Source organism: Coffea eugenioides, chromosome 10 (assembly GCF_003713205.1).
Source record: "Coffea eugenioides isolate CCC68of chromosome 10, Ceug_1.0, whole genome shotgun sequence".
Classification (NCBI taxonomy): Eukaryota; Viridiplantae; Streptophyta; class Magnoliopsida; order Gentianales; family Rubiaceae; genus Coffea; species Coffea eugenioides.
In genome coordinates this window covers 1,617,195-1,639,321 of record NC_040044.1, presented here as the reverse complement: position 1 = coordinate 1,639,321, position 22,127 = coordinate 1,617,195, and the positions used below count along the sequence as shown (strand labels likewise).

Below are 22,127 nucleotides of genomic sequence, written 5' to 3'. Positions count from 1 at the left end.
TGGCGCAATCAACTGCCTTACACAGGAGTATACACAAGATTCCCAGATTTACTGTTGCAAACAGAGACTCAACTAGTGAAAGATTTAAGTCTCAACAGACTAATTAAGATGATAGTGTTACACAATCCAATCCAACTTACAGATAATGAGGCACTAAGTAACACAACACAGATGTTATTCAAACCAAAAAGTCTAAATCCAATTTCCACAACCTAATAAAACAACAATTCAGATTGAGCAATGGCCTTGCATGTATATAATCTTAGAGAGACTTGGACTTTTATCCAACTGGGTGACCATCCCTAAATGGAGAAAACATAAACATAGTCCTTAATCGAGGATAAACACCAGAAAGTCTCCACTAAAATAAGTTCCTCTTCTAATCTGCTCTTGATTGACCAGCCCGAGAAGAGAGGATGATGCCAACAATAAGGCCATAAAGAGCCAAGGCTTCGGCAAAAATAAGAATAAGAATCATACCCACAAAAAGCTTCGGCTGTTGAGCATTGGCTCTGCAGTAGGCAAGTAAAAAGTAGAGTTATAATCATATGCATATGAGAAATGCTTGATAAAAATGCATCCCAAAAAATGCTAATATACAATGCCTCAAGAGATGGTGCACTAAAAGCTTCTCAACTACATAACACTCTGAAGACACACAGCGCAAAAGAAGATACAGTAAATGACGAAGCATCAGCGACGACAGTAGTAGCCTATAAGTTATTGCCAGTACTAAAATAAATTAAAATTTTATTTCTATCCCTGGACAACCATATTCAGAACCTTCTGTAACATGGATACATTACTCATTATCTCAACTAAGATGTCTATAGCAGCAATATATCATAGTTTTCGAACTACTTCAACAGTATTACCTGCATTGATTTCTGAACGGAGATTGACACTAGCTATAGAAGCTTAAATCAAGCTCTTTTAAGTCTAAACAGATCTACCTTGGTATAATGTAACACCTAGGTAATTAGTGATGTCCAGCAAAAATTCAAAGCTCAGGAAAAGAGGAAAAGATCAAAATCAACGACATACAAATAAAAAATAATTGAACGCTGCAAACCGAGAAGATTATAGTGCAATTCACAATTCAACTACACTATAGGTCTGTTTGATTGGAATGAAAATATTTTCTGGAACTTCCAATGTTTGGTTGCACAAGTGTGTGGCAAAATCTTTTCTGCTGAAAAATATTTTACACTGGCGGATGTAAAACAACTTCCTTTCTTGCCATAATGAATACATTTTACTCACGTTCTGCCACTTCATTTAATGCAAGGATAATGAGGTGTCGACTACCCTTCACAGGCCATTATTAAGGTTACTCAATCTTTACCCATATGATTCATTGGTGATCTTGTTGGCACTTCTCCACAGCAATCTCTCTCTGAAGGCCCAAATTCTTGCTTCGTCAATCAAGGGTGACTTTTACATCTCTCAATTTGATTACCTATCTGATCATGATTTTGATATTGAGGTATAAATCTTTGAGGAAAGATACTCCTTCATTGAGGAACCAATCTGATGAATCTTAATTTCGGCAATATTATTTACCAGCAAATTGGAATTTTTGAATAATTTGTTATTGTTTCATGAGACTTCCCCATTGATGATAATTTTCTTTTACTATGGGAATGGGTAGGGATGGTGCCGGGGCTGGCAAGAAGGAAGTGGTGGCAATGGTGGTGATGGTAAATACTGGGAGGAGGCTTTTTGCAGCTGTGGTGACAATGCGGGGAAAGAACATGGATGGTAGGCGGCTTTGCTGGTGGTGGGTATGACAGAGCAAACGGTATGCTAGGATGCAAGGTGTTGTTGTGGTGGGTTGGACATATGGGATCTAACTGGCTTCAATTTCTAGGAGACCAAATTAGTCAACCAAACACCGAAAAATGAATAGGAAAACATTTATTTTCTTTGAAAAAATTTTCTTTGGAAAATATTTTTGACCGGAAAATATCTTACACCCAATCAAACAGACCCAAAATTACTGAGAAAATCGAGTAAGAAAAAAAATCTCGCATGATAAAGAGGTAGATTTACTACCAGTAATTGATAACCAAGCTAGAATAGATACTCATGAAACAAGCTAAGAATTCAACTAAGCACGATCACAATGTACGAACAATCCAAAAACCCAGGCTAGTTACTTAATAATCATGCAGAGAAAAGTCAGGGAAGGGAAGGAAAGAGTAAAGTAATACCTGACGCCGGCATCACCGACGATTCCGATAGCCATACCAGCAGAAAGACCAGCGAGGCCACAAGCAAGACCAGAAGAAAGGTGAGCGTAACCATCGAAGAGATAGTAAGCTTTAGTCTTAGGGTTGATTCCGGTACTTATAATCACGGCAATAATCAATCCGTAGATACCAAGCACACCAGCCATGACCACCGGAACTATAGACTTCATCACCAGCTCCGGCCTCATCACTCCCATCGACGCCACTCCTACGCCACTCTTGGCCGTCCCATAAGCTGCTCCCATACCTACCAAATCCGAAAATTCAAACAATTAATATCGAATCCTAATTCTAATCCCCAGTTGATTGAAGAGGGCAAGAAAAGAAAAGAGAGCATATTGGTACATGAAAAGACTAGGGCAGCAGCAGCGCCGAGAAAGCCAAAGAAGGGTGCGGTCTCATCGCCACTGAAAGTCGAAGACATTTTCTTGGGATTAGATCTGGTAGGAGGGTCCAAGGAGGATGAGAGATTGGATCTGGGGGTCTTTCCAGCGACGTAGGCTAATCTGGCTTGATATGTTCAACGCTGTTCCTGATGTTGTCTCAATCTCACCATCACGGCCCCTTCGCTTAGCTAGGAAATTTGTGAAATACAGTAGTTAGACGTATATAATAATTTGGGAAGAGGCAAAATTTGTGAAATACAGTAGTAAAACGTATATATAATTTGGGTTTACGGGGAAAAGGGGAGAAATTCTGTCTTGTGTTTTCGTAAACAAAAAAAAAAAATGAATTACCATATTTAGCTTTTATGTGCACTCCGTTTTGTTTTGGATTCTGCATCATAATTGCCTCTCTTGAACAATTTATTACACTAAAATCTCTATAAATCAATATCCGATAAATTAATAACCTCTATTAAATAATAACTTTTTTATGGTCCCAACTTGAATTAATGGGCTAAATTAATAAGTTTGATAAAATAATAAAATAAAATTTTTTTGTGAAAAACCTTACATAACTTTCTAGTCTTATTTATATAATAAATTAATAATTCACTAAAATAAGATATCATATTTTACTAAAATATGAGTGTCTTATTTTTTTTTTAATCTAAATCTACCTGACTCCCATCCTTAATTCTTCCTGTTGCATTACTTGAATTCTCGTATTGTAATAAGAAATTATACATGCAAATCAAGTACATATTAGACTTTTAACCTCCTTTTATTAATAGAGTAATTTATATTTTTATAAAATAAAATAAAAATTTAAAATTAAATGAGTGTTTCTTTAAATTATAAGTACACTCAGTAAATTAATAAATTACTAATTTATCAATTAATTAATATCTCTTTGAATTAATAAATTTTATATGATTCAAAATTATTAATTTATAGAGAATTTACCTGACGTATTTATAGATGCCCTTTTGACCACAATAAAAGCTTTTGAAAGCTATATGACTTTACACACAATAATGAGATAATCCTTTGAAAGCTAGGATGTGGTTGATTTACTTGTGCAGAAAGGAACTTCGGCTCTAGTAGGCAGGGAACACAACCATTTAAACGACAGAAAAATGCAGATCCTATTTCAGGAAATAAAATGAATTACCCCAAAATGCAATACTGGGCAAATACCAAGGGCTTACAAGACAATAGACAAAGAGAGTATATGCCGGAATCACATTTGGAGATTAAAGATAATATAGCGAAACGTTTAGGTCCTCAAATAGCTAATGTAGATAATACTAGATAGTAGCGTTACACAATTCAACAATCCAGTTTTGACAAGGTGCAGCACCAAACAACAGTACAGAGGCTTTATTCAAGAAAGAATTTTAAACCCAAAATCTACATGCGAAGACCACAACAATTCTTGAGGTTGAGCAATGGATTTGCACGTATAAAAGCTTTTAGAGCAAAAGTAACTCCCGCAACAGGATAACCACCTCTAACCCGAGAACGTAATATAGTCCTTTATCAATTACTAGCACCACAAAGCGTCAGCTAACTATAATCCAGTTCTAATCTGCTCTTGATTGACCAGCTCGAGAAGAGAGGATGATGCCAACAATCAGACCGTAGAGAGCCAGGGCTTCAGCAAAAATAAGGATGAGAATCATACCCACGAAAAGCTTAGGTTGTTGCGCATTGGCTCTGCAAAAGATAAGAAGAAATCAGAATCATAAAGATCTCTCCAGCGCAGAACCACGACGGTTAAAGCTAATGGCAACCATATAACTGCATTTATAAGAGCCTAAACGGGTAGAGATTTCAATCCATCTCACAGGAACAGTACTCCAATAATGAACACAAAAAACAGGTTTCAGTACAGCATAAATAGGAACTTTCCCTTGTCCATACTGAGCAACATGACAAAAAGGGCAAACAATGAAATCAGCAAAAGCTTAATGCAAAAGGAGTAACATAACAAACCTTGTCCTAGAATGCTAGACCCCTTTGCAAGATCAACTATAAAACCTGATGGGATATTGTAAGATTGAGTTTTTATACCCAACTTAGTTATATAAAGCTACCTCTTCTCCTCCTGCCAAAGGTTATCATATTTTACAAACTACTCCAACTTATACTACCTTAAGTTTTTCGCTAGACACATCCACCAGGTGCATTTGATTGAACATTTACATGTTCCCAAAAAGTGAATATTCAATCATACAGATTGTACTAAGATGATTCCCCAAGAATCACAGTAGTAGTACAGATGTAACTCTGTATTATGAAAACAACATTAACACATATATCTCAGATAGAGCTTTAATTTCTTCAAACCACACATTTTAAGAACCAAAGGAATAAACGCAAAGAAAAGTTAAGCATAATAACATGAAAATGCCAAAGCAGCAGGTATACTGAATAGATCAATTTCAGAAGTAATTTAAGTACCAAACCCTCATAAGCTAAATTCCAATCAAATCAAATTTTAACTCACACAGACGCCGCATAAAATTAAAAAAAAAAATTCTTACAATGTAAAAATTAGTAAGTTATATACACTGGATATTCAAATCCTAGGCAAAAGCTTTTATCAAGTTGATTGTCAAGCCACTATTCTATGGGCCAGATAATAGGAGAGTTAACCATTCACTTTAGCATATATTACACTTAAATTGGAAATAAACAATATAATACATAATAAGCACGCAAATAAAGAACTACCACATAATCAAGCTAGAGAAAATATTCATTCAAAAATTGCGGAAGAAAGAAACGTTCCTGAACTATCATCAGAATTCAGAACGCACAATCAAACACATCTTTTTGGCCCTAAGATCAGATGCAAAATATTAAGTAAGTAAAACAAAGTCTTGGCAAATTAGTCAAGGAGAGGGTAAATATACCTAACACCGGCATCACCAACAATTCCAATTGCCATACCAGCAGAAAGGCCAGCGAGGCCACAAGCAAGACCAGAAGAGAGATGAGCATAACCATCAAAGAGATAGTAAGCCTTGGTCTTAGGGTTGATGCCCGTGCTAATAATCACAGCAATAATAAGCCCGTAAATACCAAGCACACCAGCCATAACCACGGGAACAATGGACTTCATCACCAGCTCCGGCCTCATCACACCCATCGACGCCACCCCTACTCCACTCTTCGCCGTCCCATACGCCGCTCCCATACCTACCAAGCCATTAAAAAACACACACACACACAAAAAAAAGATGAACAAGGAAACCAAAATATCACCGAAACTTAGCAATTGTAAGCCTAGATCTGGACGAGAAGAGGAATGTCTTAGCATAAAAAAAAGTAGGCAGTGTTTGTTTACAGGAGAAGACTAAAGCAGCGGCAGCCCCCAGGAAGCCGAAGAACGGTGCCGTTTCATCGCCGCTGAAGGTCGAAGACATGTTTCCGGAGTGGATTGGATCTAATCAGAGAGGAAGAGACGGAGAGGAGTAGAAAAAGAGGGTTGGATCTGAGATGGAGATTTTTTTCCCCTTTCTTTTTTTTTTTTTTTTTTTTTTTTTTGGTTCACGGCTCCTGCGGGCAGGAGAGTCGTAGACCTGTTTGGTTTCGAAGCTGTCTCTATCTCAGGGGGACCCTCCCCCCCCCTTTGCTCGGTTTATTTTAAAATACTACCAATCAATTATGAATCAATCAATTATGATCGGGAGTGGACCGGAAGAATGGTGCAAACGTGATTACGAATGAGAAGACGCTCAATTTAGATGTCATTGGCAAGCGATTACTGTGTATAACTCTGTTTTAGGGATCATTCTGATATAACTAAAAAATTGGAGTCTGAAATTAAAAAAAATGGAATTTAGATAAAATTTTAATGTATAAAATTCATAAAGTTATATATGTTTGATAATAAGCTGCATACTAGGGGCATGTTTTATTAAAATAAAATTGGAGTGTGAATATTTTTTTTTAAGAAAAAAAGAGGGAATCTAAGTGGCATATTATTATTATTAAGGTTAATGACAATACTACTTTTATGTTTTATTTGATAATTAAACACACTTTATTATTGATTGTTAGGTTAAAATACATGTAGATTGTACACTGACAATGTATACATATCGGGTATTATACATTAAATATAGAAAAACTTTATTAAGGGTGTAATGATCACAAAGTAATATTTGTAACCCACCAACGCCCCCTTTTTTCTAGTCTTTACAGAAGACTAAAAGGCAGAAGGGAGCGAGACTAAAGCCCAAGAAAAGCATTTCCTGATTATATTCCAAAAGAAAAACACTACACTGAAATCGATTTGCTTTCAACTTGTACATACATGCAAATAAACATTTATCAGAAAGGATTAGCAGAAAAAACACAATAACATGCAGGACACAAAAAGTTGTTCTGGGCATTATGCTATCAATTGGGATTAAGTGTCCCCACAATCGTCAACCACACCATTATACACGATTATGCTCTACGATCTAGGCGCTAACACATGCATCACACTAGTACATCCGTTCTATGCACTAAAACAAGAAGTGTATTAAAAAAAAAAAAAACACTTTTAACCCAGCTCCTGAAAACATGCAAAAAGTAGATGTTTCAAACTTGTTCTTTTGAGTTCATAAGAGTTGTTATTTCAGTTTGGTTTACACACTTCATTTGCTAGTGTGCTTACACTATAAAGTAAAATTATGGCTAACAATTGTACAAGCTCCTCCCCCAAACCTCCTGCGGGTTAAATTTTGTAATTGCTTTATCATTAGGAAGAGCCAAAAGCTGCTTGCTAAAAATGGCAGAATCAAGGCAACAGACGCACAGCAACACCAGCAAAGAGTACACTCTTTTCAGTCTCATCACCAACTAATTCTTGATATTGAGCTCGTTTCACTCCTCGGCCCATTAAGCAGTGGAACACGCGGTTGTACAAATACCATTTGAAATACATAGCAAATCTAGGAAAATGCCCAGTGAATCAACAGAAAAGAACATTCAAACTTACCAAAAAGATCCATATCTAACACCAAATTACAATTTAATGACAATTTGAAACGAAAAAAAATTCTCAACTCCAATTTGCACGGTGGATCATCCTGTCGAATTAAGCTTAAGTTCACCACTATTTTTTGAAGCAAATTCTCCACAATGCAAAAGCATATAACCTAGTACAAAAGCAACAACAGAGATCTGAGCAATGTTTTCTGGTGCAACCACGATCCAATAAATGCTTATCACACAATGGTACATAAAAATTTTAGGAAATTGATATTTGCACTCCCATTTTAGCCTCTTGCAGTCCAATCCACTCAGTAAATAATATGCCTCCAAGGAGTGCAAGAGGCTTAACTTGGGATGCAAATATCACTTTCCAAATTTTGATGTACGAAATAAACATTAGGTTGCTGGATTATACATCCAAGGCATTCACCAAGAGCTAAAAGCAAAACAGTTCCTTCAGAATTTGTCAAGTATTTAATTCTGAGGGACCAACCTAATTTATCCTCACCTCTTAAAAGGATTTGGTAAACCATTTCGCCAACAATACACCTCACAAAGTCTTCAAGTACATAGTTGAATAGGTTGATTCTGAAAACAGAGAGAGAAAGCAAACTAATTGGAGGGATGAGGAAAGGAAGAGGAGCAATCCATGAATGTCAAAGAAAAGCAATCCATGTGTCGGGAACAGGTAAACTTTGGGGTAAAGAATTTTTAATAAATAAACATCATTTTTCCCTTTCCAAAGTATGGGACTAAACTATATCATGAACAATTCAGCACAGATAGTAAACACACTTGGATACATATAATCACTCTGATTCCACCCTCAAGAACAAAGTACTAAGAAAATTCCTAAATGTATTCCAGGAAAAGAACAAAAAACAGTGTGTGTAATACGCTTGGGATGGACCAGATTTTACCCAAAAATTATTGGAGAAAAATCTGAACAAGAACCAAAGTGCTCAATGCAAAAGGTTAAAAAGCCACGGCCTGCTTTATCTTTATCTGCAAACAAGAATAAAATGTGCAAGTGAATAACAGGACAATAACAGAAGGGAGAGTGTGAAAATTAGTACCATTGAAGCGCAAGACTCCAATCAGCATCTCCATCATGTATCGTCATCAGCAGATCTTTACAATGCATTTGGGTTAAATTATTGAGACAAAAGAAGCACCTTACCTATTCACTGTATTCCCATGCCTATATAAACATTAAGTCGCCTCTTAAAGTAACCTACCCAAATGCCACTGTGTCCGTTCGTCATCTTCAGAACTTGGTGAACGGTCTTACAACACAACATGGTCAAACTTGTTTCTTAACTCGCCATTCATATGGATGGCCAGCAGCTCCAAGTAAAAGAAGAAGCATGAAGCTGTACTCCTTAAAAACAACACAACACCCAAATGAAAAGTTATATTTGATCATATAATTGAAAATTAAAGCAATAATTCCATTTCTGAAATCTTTGTAGAACCAGAAAATATAATAAAGCAAGAGAGCATAAATGCCTTGGAATAAGTACGGCAAATGTCTGTACTCCTGTAGCCATTAAAACAATTCTGAGCTGTACATATGTCAAAATTAGGAAAACATGTCATTTCTCATCTACAAGGATCCCTGAATGGAAAAATTAGGGGTCTTCACTTTCTAACCTAAAAGATACAACTGATGAATTATGATGAACAATCCTAAATGTATTCTGTTCTTGTGTCTCAGAAGAGACTGATGCCTATCAGGTGGGATTTAAATCCATAACATTTCATATAGCACCCATGTTCAAATTTTCACCACAGGAGGCCTTTGCCATCCTGTAATGTAATTTCCTGTCACATTTTGGGACATATTGCATTAAACCTGACATTTTTTTGAAGAAACAATAGTAGGATTTGGTCGCCCCAACATAACTGTGTAGATTGGAACACAGTCACAAGAACTATTAGAGTTCCATCCTGAGCTGCATCCTTTAATTTACCAAAAGCTTGTTGGGTAGCTTGGATAAAGAAGTCAAGGCAAATCCAAAGGACGCCTCATTCTCACATGCAGGTGGAAGCCGAGGAAAGATCCATAAGGGAACAATCTTCTGCTTCCCCAACCATCAGATAAGCCACCAAAAAACTATGACCAGCCATTCCAGACAATCATCATGATTTCACAGCTGGCTTCATCGTCATGTGTCTTTCAATCAATTTGTCCACAAATGCACGAATCTGCATCGGAGAATGCAAAGAAACTTGCAAAATTAAACAGAAATTACAGAAGTAACTATTATTTGACCAAATGTCTGAAAGCAACACATGCAACAAAATGGAGAGATGAAGAATTAATTAGCTAACCACTTGAGAAAACAAAAGCAAGAATAGAGAAAGTTGACTAGAAGAAAAAGAAATAATGCTAACTGTTTGGACAGAGACAGGCAGGCAAACCCCAAACCTGAGTAATCATAAGCTAGTAATGAGACAAGAAGAATCTCCTCATGTCGGTTCAGTTTCACTTCTTTTGGACAAAGTTCATGGAGGACAGACACTTAAGAATAAAAAAGTCCACCATAATTTCATATCTCATTAAACAAATTTCCTAGAAAGCCAACCACCACCAAGACAGGAAAAAAAAACCCAGCCCAAAGAAAAAGAAAAAACTGTGCAAAGAGGCTTTCCTGTTATAGCAACAAGCTGTGTATTAACACCAGGATTTTCAAGCCTTCAAGAGAGGACATTTTACAAAAATTGTAGAAACATTCAAACCCAAGCATCCATTTGCAGTTTACAGCATGATAATGCATCGACTCTGGAAGCAATCTAATGTTGACAAAACAGATCTACAAGATATTTCACAAATGAATAAATGAAGCTTTACCTTGTTTTTCCGTTTAAAATCAAGAAATTCGGAAACAGACATTGCTTTCTCAGCATCAGTGGCTTGTTCCATTACCTGAAATTTGCTCAAACAATGTTAAATTCATAGCATAAACTATCAGAGAAGGAAATTTAAAACCACTTAGTGAAAAGGCAGCATGAAGACTGAAACTTTCTGCTAATTTTTCCATATCTGCTGCATAACAGAAATGACTCAATATCCAAACAAGAAGAAATCACAGAGCAAAGCAGCACTTTGCTACTTACCGTTAAGGTGATTGTAGAAAAAAGTGAGAACTAAAAGTAAAAAGAGGAGGAATATCAACCTTAGTAGCAGTTTTCTTCATTATTGTCTTGTAACCATCTCTGTCAAGTTTCCTTGCTTTATAGAGAGGCATGAGTAATGAAGCGACATATTCCACAACAGCCTGTTTGATACGCTCAGCTCCTCTAAGTTGATTTTTCACCAATTCCTTATTAACGGTAACTTGTGAAACTGAGCTCTCATTTGCTGGGCCATCTGGCTTCTTAGCAGGTAACTTTAATGTTGAATCCTCCTCATCAGTTAAGTGCATTGTCTGATGGTAGAAATCAGAATTAGCAGCAGCTGCCTGACATTGCCATCTCTCAATGTCATTGTAATCTTTTGTTCCAACACTACCAGCACTATCAACCCAAGCTTTGGTGAATAGGCTGTTGTCAACAGCCACACTTTCCCCTGAGTGCTCTCTAAAGTTCAACTGGCAGCCAATCTCATTTGACTGGCTATGCTGTGAATGATTATCAACAGACATTCTTGAGGGATCAAGGTTGACACCAGTAGCAGAGAAATCGACAGACCAGTCCCTGACTCTGCAGTTCCTGGAATCTATTTCTGATAGACAGTCTTGTTTCCCAAATGCACCAGCAGACCAATTCCTTCTGATATCAGCGTCATCCATACGTGAGTACTGTTCCCGTCTAGCAAATTTGTGAAAAGAAGGTATCTTGGGAAGATGCAAAGACAAGCCACTCTTGGCACCAGAAGAAGCATATGCCTGAGATAGGGAATAATCATTCAGTCACTAAAAAATTTCTCAAGATGCCTATAAGAGTAGTTAATGAGCATGGGAAGGCACCCAATCTTAAGAGCCAATTGACCCTCCAAGCCCAGCCATCGAAAAAAGAAGGGAAGGGTTGGGGGCAGGAAAAGATAAGAAGTCCCAACAACGAATACACTTTTCAAAATATGGCAAGTCAACCAAATCAATCAAGGTGCAGCAAAGTTCAAAAACACCCAAAAGTCAGGTATGAAGAATTTGCAAAGTCAAAAGTCAAAAGCTTTAAACTGCAACAAAAAAGGGAGTCCAATAAAGTCAAAAAAGGAAACCCTCATGACATACGTGGTTATCAAAAGATACCATTTAATCAACAGACCACACCAGATTGGAAAGCAAGGCACAAGAAAATAAGCAATGTGGCAATGCCCTAGATAAATGCACAGCAATTACAGATGAGGCAAAGCCAAATATAAGTTAAACACGGGCGATAGTCAAATGTTTAGCGCCCTGGCTGACTCAGTGCCAGCAGCTGCAGTATGACCGCCCTGGGGGGAAGGGGGGCAAGTGTTGTTTGGATATTAACCATAAAAGGGCAGGTAACAAATTGACTTATTGATTCCTAAATAACTTGCGTTCAGTGATGGCAACATGCCAAAGCTTTTAAATGCTACTTCACCTGCAGGCCAACATCATGTTCATGTTCATTGATTCGTAAAATGCTCAAGTATTTATAACAGTTTCAGTATTGATGAAAACAAAAAATAAAAGTTTAGCCATATAAAGTACATTCATACAAAAAGTGGAGGATCTTTGTTATTAATCAGTCCATTCCCAGCTAGCCAGCATCTAGAAACCATGGCCCAAAAAATTTTCCTTTACAATGTATCAAATGCACAACTTGATTAGTGGAAATTTCTATCATCCTTTCCAAACAAATGCTCCATCCCCTTCAACTCCAAAAACAAAAGAGATATGCAAATAAAAAGCAGCATTTTTTATTAGGAACAAACAAACCTTGGCAGCAGCAAGAGCCGCAGCAAGGGATGCTTCTTTTGCAGCAAATGCAGCTTTTTCCTCTTTTTCCTTAGTTTCCTCTCCTGTTGCATTTTGCCTTTCCACTGAACCTTCAGAACTTGATGGTTTAGCTTCAACTGTTGGTCTTATAACATTAGAACTTGAGGCTAAATGATTCCTAGAAGACGAAACTTTTGGACTTCCTCTGTTCTCTGGAGCAATGTGATTTGTCCGCAAAGGTGGTTTCCCCAGAGCTTGAGATGATCTATTCTTAAAAGAATCAACACCACTTGGCAGCCTCAATTTTGAGGCCTTCTTTTTGCGGAATATTTCAATCCACACACGAACAAGCTGGCTTGCTATAGCACGAATATCACGGCTGGTGTGTACACATACTTTTTCTTTTACAGTCTTCCCAATTCCTAAAAGACAATGAGAGATAGCATAGTGAATAAATCTTTAAGACTTGCAAATTGGAATTTAAGCCTAGGATCCGCATGGAAATTAACTTGGGAAAGAAAGGGACAAGGCATGCATCTGACAAGAACAACTTCATGCCATGAAATACCTAATCAACCTTTTGAACATGGAAATATTTTTCTTTCAGCCTTTCCTGAGACTTTAACTTCTAATATGTGACAAATATTCAGCCTTTCCCGAGACTTTAACTTCTAATCATGATACAGGTATAAATCATTTTTCTTTAACTGTAAGAGAGAGACCAGTTACTGAAGGAATTCAACTACTGGAGCTTCAACCAATAAAATGCTAAGAGAATCAACAGGGATAGAACTACAGCATGATCTTAAAACCCATCTTCCCTATAAAATAGACCTTTATGTGATTATTAGAGAATCAAAAAGAAAGAAGGGTACTTTGTTTTCACAGGGAGAGATTTGTATTTTCAAAAAATCAATGAATAACAAAGAAACTTCCAATCACCTGAAAGTCGAACTGCAAGCAAATCAGTCGAAACAAGTACAAGTAGACGGACACAATGACGCAATAGCTGAGTGCCATCCTTCCCCATGGAGTCCTGTTTGTAAGAATCAGAAGTCAAACCACCAAAAAATAAGTAGACACATGACATTCATAACATAAAGTTGACATCAATGATCAATGATCAATGACACAAGGAAACATTCCAGTAAAACATACCAGCATCCATGAGTTAAGCATGCTTAGGCCATCTTTGTTTCCAGCAAAGGATTTCAAGACTTGAACGGGAAGCTTCAGCAACTGCTTTGCCACATGCAATCTTCCTGCAGTAGTTTTTGCACTGTAAAATAAATCCTGTAGCAAACTCTTCTTGGTCAATATTTGAGTCTGATCCAAAGAATAAGCCTCAAGTCTGTTCATGATGTCCCTAATTTCACTCCTCTCAATGTCTGAATGTCTCTTTGCGGCCTCCATGGCCTCTGCTTCAGCTGTATAATCAGTTCCAGTGTTCAATATGTCAATGATGCGGACAGCCTCACGAAGTCCACTCATCATTGCCCCGCCAACTGTGTCCGGATGCTCCTTACAAGTAGCTTCACCAGCAAAAAATAAACAATTCTCAACAGGCCTACCTAACATATCATAGTCCTCTCCAGATGACCCCACAGCAACATAGGAGTAAGCCCCATAACTGTAAGGGTCCCGCCCCCAGTCAGTCACTACTGAAGCAACTGGATCAGGTACAGCCGTCTCTCCAAAAAGCTTACGTAGAACAAATAAAGCATGGTTTACATGATCAGAAGAGCTCATCTTTTGGCCATCCATAGCAGCTTTGCCAACAACTAAGGCTATAAGAACAGGGGCCCCAACAGTTTTCTTGACATTCCAGAACATAAAGCACCATCCTCTTTGACTTGTTTCTTCAGCAGTGGCACCAAAGTAATCAATCGAATCATCCCAAAAAACCTCGGAGAATTCCATGACAACTTTATTAAGAACACCAAAACCAAGCCGCTGGATTGACAAATACTTCCACTGCGGTAATGGTGGAGAAAACTTGATGGTTTCAGCTTTCAAGCATCCCAGAGGCACTGTTATCAGGATTGCATCACCAGAAAACTCACTGCCATTTGCTGTAAAAACTTTGACCTTCTTAGACTTGTCATCATTGCTCATGCCATCTGTCTGCCCATAAATAATATCTGTTACAACATGATTTAAGTTGACGCTAAGTCCTTCCCCCAATGAATCAACGACAGTGCCATAACCCCCTTTAATCATACAATGAGCTCCACCAAATCCTCCATAATCGTCATCTTGGTTCCAGTGAGGAAGAGAGACTTCTTTAAGCAATGCAGCACAACCATATTCCAGATTGGCAAAATGCCAATCCATAACCCTTCTCTCAAGAGGAGCCAAGATCTCTGTTTCACCACTATCACCCTGTGGAACTTCATCATCGGTAGAAAATTTTTCAAAGGCCATAACAGCATCCAAAGATTTAGGCAGTTCAGTATTCATGAGACTCTTTCCCCTTCCAAAACGAGCCATACAACGTCTTTTGAGGGCATATTCTAGACCCTCCTCAAGAGACATCCGCATTGCATTCTCCCCCCTCTGAGCTATCAACAATATCATGTCATCTAGGAGGCTGTTGTATTCTGCTTCCAATGCTTCATCGAGATTGGCCGGAACTTTTTGACCAGTTGCTGTATCATAAAGAGGACAATCACTATTCAAGACAGTCAACTCAAGGCCCAATTGAGCACAAACCAATGAAGAAGGGTCAGCTCTTCTTTCAGTAGCTACATCAGCCTCAACACCAGTAATAATGCTAGCACCAAGATCCACTGGAACTGATAAAGATGAGCGATCGGTATAAACTCGACCCCCAATTCTACTCCTAGCCTCAAGCACGGTGACATGAAAACCTTGACGCTTCAAGTGCCTTGCAGCCATTAAACCTGCAGGCCCAGCTCCTACAACAATAATTCTTTTTCTGGTATCTAAATCACATATCCCAAAATGACTCTGGTCATCACACGAGCTAGGTTGACGATTAGAATCTTTTTCAAGTTGTGAAAGACCACAAGACAACAATCTGCCAACCTGTGCTTCACTTGTAGGAAATGAATCAGGATTTTCCACAGGAAGTATTCTACTCTTCTCATCTTCACTAGAAGGATTTGAACCCAAATAATCTGAACTGACTGTTTCACCAGGTATTTTTGCATCAAAAACACCATTTTCCTCATAATTGACAGCAGGAAACCCCTCATGATCAGTCTGGGCAGAAATTTCCGCAGCCTGAAGATTAATGTGTCCCTCATCTAACTGGGATTTAGCCATTACCTGTTTCTCATCACCCAATGCAGTGTCATTCTTCTCCATTTTGGAACTCTCTGGATCTCTAATCCTCCCAAGGATAAAGCAAACTCCATCATTTGCATCAGCAACAGGAGCCCCGGATCTCTCCACAAATTTTTCCTCCTTTAAAAGTTTCAAGCTATGTGCAGAACCATTTTCGGCCTTTTCCAAAGCAACACCAAAATTTATATAACCCTGTCAAAAGGTGGTAGGAATTTCAAACATGAATCTTGGAAACACATCAAAATGTGACCCCTAAATTAAGTTAAAATGCAATGCACTAAACTTAACAAGCATAAAAGAAAACAATTTATGCTTCAAACTTACCCATTGGTCAAGAAATGCATAGATATCTCTAACTAGCGAAGCACGTGGTGATTCATCCACCAAAGCTGTATCAGACACTCCACATTCTGAGAGTGGCAAAATGCGACTGACATCTTTGTTCCAAAGACTTAGAATGTTATTCCTACACCATATTGAAAAAGGTCCAAAATAAGAGCTAGAAAATTTTGAAGCAGCAAACTACAAAAACAGATATAATCAATTGACAGCATGGATCAATTGAATAAAACAGAAAATAAAAGAAATTTGAAGTGAACGTTGTTCATTAAGCCATGTCAAACAATGTATTATTAAGTACAAAATTAACTAGTCTAATTATCCCAAACAACTTTCATTATGAAGCGGATACTAGGTACTGAAAGTGATTTTAATATCTTCTTCCTACAGAGACCTGAACAAGGTTATACATGAAATCGAAGAATCTTAGAGCAAAATGATGTACAGTTAGTAGGATAACTAATACGTGTTAAGGATCACATCCTTGTATTTACTAATTTTGCTTGAGCAACGAGATGATTAATCCAAAATGGCATTCTTTCAACATGAAAAGCTTACCACTTGACAAAGCTAAGCAGAAAGCAACATGAAGTAATGCAGCTTACAGAAACAGCTACATTTGCTGCTTTTACTCTCAATAAGGAAATCAAGATAAACATAATTGGCTAGCCATCCCTAGCAGAAAATAAAACTCTGATATTAACAAAAATTTATCCACAAAGTTGTACATTTAGGCCGAATCCATGCTTAAGATTTGGTACAAACTTAACAATAGATGTATTCAAAGCTTGAGGATTAACTTGAAAACAGCATCAAAAAAGTTAGTAGTAAGTTTGCAATCTCGAATTTAAATAGTGGAAAAAGGACCAGCAATACAAAACTATTATAGTCCACTGTCTTACGGCCAGGCACAGAAACCCAAACAAAGTTCTTTTCCAAGAAACTGAGTTCATAATGCAATCCCACATTGGTGCTTAAGCCACCATAAAGCTCGTATTTACTACATACATATGTATGGCTGATTCATCCATTCCAACTCTGACCATCTCCTTGCTTCATAAATGTGAAGTTCTTCTCTGGTCCAATTGTTGGACAACTGGTTCTTAGGTCAAAATAGAGTAGTGTAGGTTTCTTACACGACGAAATTCTCTACCACTAACTTAGGGCATGGATGCTACTTTACTCGAACCTTATTCCTCAATAAAGCCAAGTGAGATTAAGGAATAGCATATGGCAGAGAAATGATATCAAAACAAATTACTTCATAATCAACAAACTAGGCCAGTTTTAAATCAAACTAACCTAATTGTTACAATTCACAATTAGAGCCACAAGAATCTTATCAGGCTCAGCAACAAAACAATAAAGAGGAAAGAAAATCAGAAACACCTGATCAAGTGAAAACAACAAAGGTACTATCAAACATGTAATACCCGTCAAAGGCAAATAGGAGTTGATAGTTGATAGTAGGTGATTATAAATATCACATCCTCAAATCTTTACAACGTAACTGCAAACATATGGTAAAAGATGGCGTATGCAAACATCTAAATAAAACAGGCAAATATAAGGAGAGAAATTTTTGCAAACACAAGCATATTAAAGTTAAGTAATGACCTGCAGTCTAGATATTCCTGCAGCCCTCCTTTGCGCTTCAGTACCTCCTTAAACTTAAGTTTTTCAACTGGACCAACTGCATGAGCTCTTAGGCCAGCTGATATGGCTGCTGCTCCTCCATTTTCAGTTTCTGAAGTGTTAGACAGAGAAGGACTCAATTTTTCCCTTGCTGTGGAAGACTGGAAATCATCTCCAACCTGACGGTCAATGAGAAAATCTTGCCCATGGATTAGGATCTCCCAGTCAGCATCACCCTCATACGCCATATCTCCAAGCCTACGCTTCCTAGGCTTGCGGCGCCCACCAACTTCTGTGCTGTTGGTTTTATTATCGGGATCAGGAAACAATCCTGCATCTTCTGCATAACTGTCATTAGAATCTGGCATGTCTGATGGTGAAGAGGCTCCCTTAACCTCTTCCTCAGCAGAAAAATAGTCCAGACTTGGAAAGGATGCGTCTTTTGACACTCCATCAAAAGGTTTATTTTGGTAAAAGCCAGAACTGCATTTATCAATCAAGATTAAAGAGTCATTGGGAGTTTGACATTGAGAAAGCTGATCGGCTTCACCCACGTGCCTTAGGGGTCCGTCCTGTTGCTTCACTCGAGGAGCAAATTCATACTGGGTGATTCCACAAGCTGATGCTGGAGATAAACTACCCTCCATGACATCTTCCTTTTCTGAAGAAACTGAAGCAGTATCTGGCTCGGCAGTGCAAATTTCCATGTCATGATTTGAAATCTTATTGGGTGAATCAGCTGTAGAAAATACATGAGCTTGAGCAGAATATTGCCCAGGCGGACCAGAATTTGAATCATCAGCCGTATCCATCTTCCCCGCAAATGTTGTTTCATCTCCCATTTGAGATATTGATAGTTCCAAAGTCTCTCCACAGACCTTTCTATTGGAGCTTGGGAATTTATCCTCACATGACCTGTTTAGTGTGTCGTCATCTAAACAAACCTGCAGAAACTGTTTACCAACACTATTGCAGGTTCTCAGCTCCAAGTTTGATGCATCATTACTTGAAGTAAAATCTGACCGTAAATTTTGCCCATTATTGTGCACTCGCGCCAAAGGACCCTCATCAGTATGATGGTTCTCCAATCCTTCCGACACAGAAACAGCAACTGGAACTTCCATTGCGTGCAATAAAGCACTAGTTCTTTCCCCTGAACAGTGCTCAGAGCTACATGAAATCTGTGTATGAGAAGTCAATCCAGCACCTTGGACTTGCATGAAGGTATCAGAACACCCCCTTAAACTAGATTGAGATCCTTGGATTTTAGACATGGGAACTAAATTATATGAAATTCTTTCAGATGATGTGTCATCTACATCGTCACTGGATCTACTGGAAAATTTTTGCTGCAAAATTTCATCATCCTTATCAGCACCCACTGTTAAACCTATCTTACCTCTACCAGATGCTAGATGTGAATACTGTTTAGACTCAGCTATTTCATTGGCCAACTTCGAAGCAGATCGAGACTTGCTAGTTGACTCAGGCATAATATCTTCTGAGACACCATTACGGGAAATTTGAGTTTCATTTCCAGATTTCAATCTCAAAGAATTGCACGATTTCCTAATGAAACCAGATTGCGCCTTGCGGAAAAAGGCAGATAACCGATCTTCTAAGCCTTCCTCTAAGCAGTTACTAGGACCGTCTCCTAGCCCTAAATCCCCATCCTTCTCATTCTCACATGAACCCTCACCAGAAGGCTGGCAATCTGAAATATTGTTAGACACAGAGTCAGCACTGACATCCTTTGACACTGCTGCAACTTTGGGTCTTCTATCTTTCCTTCTAGCCCCCAGTCCTAAGCCTTTGTCAACTGTATATCCATCATCGTCTACTTTGACTTTTTCTATAACCTTTGAAACCAAATCTCCAAGACCCGGTCTGGTAAAAGATTGAACTGATGGTTCTGCCACAGTACTAGCTAACCCCCCTCCAACCACCAGAGCAGGCCCACCTTCCTTCTTAGGAGCTCTCAGCTTCTTCCTAAAGCTTGCTAATGTGTCGTCCATGCCAACCAAATCCTGATCTTCAACCGACAATTTATCAACTCCTTTCCCTTTGTCTTCGCCATCTGAAACCACCTTATTCTTTTTGGGGTTTCTTTTACTTTTCAGCTTCAAAAATGACCCAATAGGTTCATCATCATCCGAATCAATCCCAATTTCAATCCGCTTTACCCTTTTCTTCAAACCAACCTTGTTTTTTTCTTCCCCTTCCATCCTCACTAACCCTAGGGTTTTTGAACAGCGTCTCTCCACATCGAACCCCAGCCCCAAATTCTCCTCAAACTGGAGCCATCATGCAATCATTCAATTATTCCTGAGGGAATCCAAACAAGCAAACTTCAATATCACATTTACCAGAAACCAAAACAATATACCTTCATCTGTCAATTCACAAGTAACTCAACCCTAAAATAAAATCGACAGCAAAATTCTCAGCTCTTTCACAAACTGCGACCGCCACTCAAACCCAAAATTTTCACAGGAAAATTAAAACACTACCTATTCTCAAAAAGAATTAAAATATCGACTTCAAAACAATTGAGTCATCCATTCGGCAGTTTTCATACTCATTAGTTCCACTTATACAACAGAAATTACAGCTATTTACAAAATCACAAGAATTAAAAAAAAACAGAAGTGAAAGCTAGGGTTTTGTGCGAAAGGATACGAACTCAACCGACAGAAGGCGTGAAAAGGAGGAGGATCAGACCTGAAGTGGTGGAGCTATGAATAGGGCTTTTTTCTGCATTAACGGAAAACGAAGACGCCAAGACGGAGTAAGGAGCGAGCGTTAAGCGTTTCCTGTGGTACGTGACTTTTGAGATGGGATCGTCGTCGGCTGAATTCTCGAGCGCGCTGCTTCTAGTGTAGAGTGAGATGGTGGATGATTTTTCGTGTTTTTCGTTTTCTCTTTTTTACTTTTGCTTCTTTCCAAGATTATTGTGATTAACAAATTTAGTACAGTACATGATAATCTTTTTTGTTAGTTAATTAAAGATAATGAGTTGGCTTATTTTACCGGAAAATTGGAATGGTGCGCTTTTCGCGTGTTTTTATTTGAAGGCGTAACCTTTTATTTCCGTGGGTGCATTTTGAAGGCATAATACTTCTTCGTCTTATTGAAAGTATCATACTTTTCATTTTAAAATATCTAAAAATATTTAAGATATTGAAAAAATCAAAATATCTTTTAATTTTTCTTTCCAATATAACCCTTATTTCAAATCTTTTTTTTTTGTAGTTTATGCGAGAGGACTCGAATCCGAGACCTCTAATTTAGACTCTTTCCCCTTGTACTATCCAACCCAATCCTCTCCGGTTCTTCTTTCTAATCATATACATGTTACCATTTAAATTTAAAATTTGAATTTATGAAGGTAAATTTGAAAAAAAAAAGTGCAAATATTAAAATCAAACCATTATTTTTAAAAGGTTGGATTCGTCAAACATGACTAAATAATTGGAACGGATGGAGTATAACAAAAAGTCCAAAACTTCCTTTTTCTTTAAAAAAAATAATTATAACCAACCAATAGGTTAAAAGGCATTATTTGAAATATGAAATTGTCACAAACTCAAACTTTATGACCACTTCCTATGCCTATAGAATACTTTGGGGGTTCAGGAAAGAAAAAAGTAAAATAAAAGCTTTTAATCCACATGACAAAATGTTAAAGAAGAATAAAATAGGTGATTTATATTTTAACTCTTAGATTTAAATTGACTAATTTAAAAGACAAATAAGACCATCCAGAGTTATTAGAGATGAATTTACATTTTATCCTACTCTTCGCATATATTTGAAAAAAAAAATGTTCTTCTCATATATCTGAAAAAAAATGATTTAAAGAACGCTTTCTATTAAGAGCCTTTTAGCATTCTTTTTTTCCCTTTTTCTTTTATAATGAGAGAATTTTACTGTACATCTTTTGTATTATCTATAACTTTTCTACGGCTGTACGTACAATTGCTTACTTTCAAGCCATCTCTTACAAAACATATGCCCTGATTTTAGGAGGTTTTAAGTTCATAAGCTCATAGTTAATTTAATGGTAAAAGCAAATTATGGATCCGCTTAGTATCAATGAAGGATTTATGCTTTTTCCATTCTATTTTCTTTTGCCCACGTGTCTTCACGATATTTTGACTCCAGATAAACCAATTTTCACGGTTGATGACTTGTATGTCCGAAATTGTTTAGTTTCTTTCACGAATTTCCAAAAAAGAGAAGAAATAGAAATTTCAAATTCTCTAATCTATTTTTGTCTCAAAACCCTCTAAGCCAGAAGGTCCAGA

The 22,127-nt window shown here is 37.6% G+C and overlaps 3 protein-coding genes across 3 annotated transcripts; all 3 read right to left on the bottom strand.

Annotated features, from left to right (window-relative positions):
• Positions 1–30: 30 nt before the first annotated feature.
• LOC113749090 (V-type proton ATPase 16 kDa proteolipid subunit) lies at positions 31–2,845 on the bottom strand. Its single transcript, XM_027292745.1, has 3 exons — positions 2,598–2,845; positions 2,214–2,499; positions 31–512 (listed from the first exon to the last, which is right to left on the bottom strand). Exons 1-3 carry the CDS (start codon positions 2,674–2,676, stop codon positions 380–382), a joined length of 498 nt encoding a protein of 165 aa, XP_027148546.1. The 5' UTR covers positions 2,677–2,845; the 3' UTR covers positions 31–379.
• A 960-nt stretch (positions 2,846–3,805) lies between these two features.
• On the bottom strand, positions 3,806–6,174 carry LOC113748974 (V-type proton ATPase 16 kDa proteolipid subunit). The gene is made up of 3 exons (XM_027292586.1): positions 5,991–6,174; positions 5,557–5,842; positions 3,806–4,354 (listed from the first exon to the last, which is right to left on the bottom strand). Exons 1-3 carry the CDS (start codon positions 6,067–6,069, stop codon positions 4,222–4,224), a joined length of 498 nt encoding a protein of 165 aa, XP_027148387.1. The 5' UTR covers positions 6,070–6,174; the 3' UTR covers positions 3,806–4,221.
• Positions 6,175–9,101: 2,927 nt separating this feature from the next.
• On the bottom strand, positions 9,102–20,728 carry LOC113749040 (lysine-specific histone demethylase 1 homolog 3). The gene is made up of 9 exons (XM_027292680.1): positions 20,542–20,728; positions 17,803–20,145; positions 16,171–16,312; positions 13,696–16,038; positions 13,480–13,573; positions 12,538–12,959; positions 10,810–11,520; positions 10,485–10,559; positions 9,102–9,838 (listed from the first exon to the last, which is right to left on the bottom strand). The coding sequence occupies exons 2-9, from the start codon at positions 20,043–20,045 to the stop codon at positions 9,773–9,775; spliced, it is 6,096 nt and encodes a 2,031-aa protein (XP_027148481.1). The 5' UTR covers positions 20,046–20,145; positions 20,542–20,728; the 3' UTR covers positions 9,102–9,772.
• Between the last annotated feature and the right edge of the window lie 1,399 nt (positions 20,729–22,127).

Excerpts from the sequence above, each read along its gene's own strand:
- LOC113749090 (XM_027292745.1), bottom strand. The coding sequence starts at position 2,676 with ATGTCTTCGACTTTCAGTGGCGATGAGACCGCACCCTTCTTTGGCTTT. Across the intron at positions 2,500-2,597 it reads TGCTGCCCTAGTCTTTTCAT|GTATGGGAGCAGCTTATGGG; the intron begins GTACCAATATGC and ends CGGATTTGGTAG. Across the intron at positions 513-2,213 it reads GTCGGTGATGCCGGCGTCAG|AGCCAATGCTCAACAGCCGA; the intron begins GTATTACTTTAC and ends TGCCTACTGCAG.
- LOC113748974 (XM_027292586.1), bottom strand. The coding sequence starts at position 6,069 with ATGTCTTCGACCTTCAGCGGCGATGAAACGGCACCGTTCTTCGGCTTC. Across the intron at positions 5,843-5,990 it reads CGCTGCTTTAGTCTTCTCCT|GTATGGGAGCGGCGTATGGG; the intron begins GTAAACAAACAC and ends ATGGCTTGGTAG. Across the intron at positions 4,355-5,556 it reads GTTGGTGATGCCGGTGTTAG|AGCCAATGCGCAACAACCTA; the intron begins GTATATTTACCC and ends TATCTTTTGCAG.
- LOC113749040 (XM_027292680.1), bottom strand. The coding sequence starts at position 20,045 with ATGGAAGGGGAAGAAAAAAACAAGGTTGGTTTGAAGAAAAGGGTAAAG. Across the intron at positions 13,574-13,695 it reads TGCTTAACTCATGGATGCTG|GACTCCATGGGGAAGGATGG; the intron begins GTATGTTTTACT and ends TCTTACAAACAG. Across the intron at positions 10,560-10,809 it reads TGAAGAAAACTGCTACTAAG|GTAATGGAACAAGCCACTGA; the intron begins GTTGATATTCCT and ends AGCAAATTTCAG.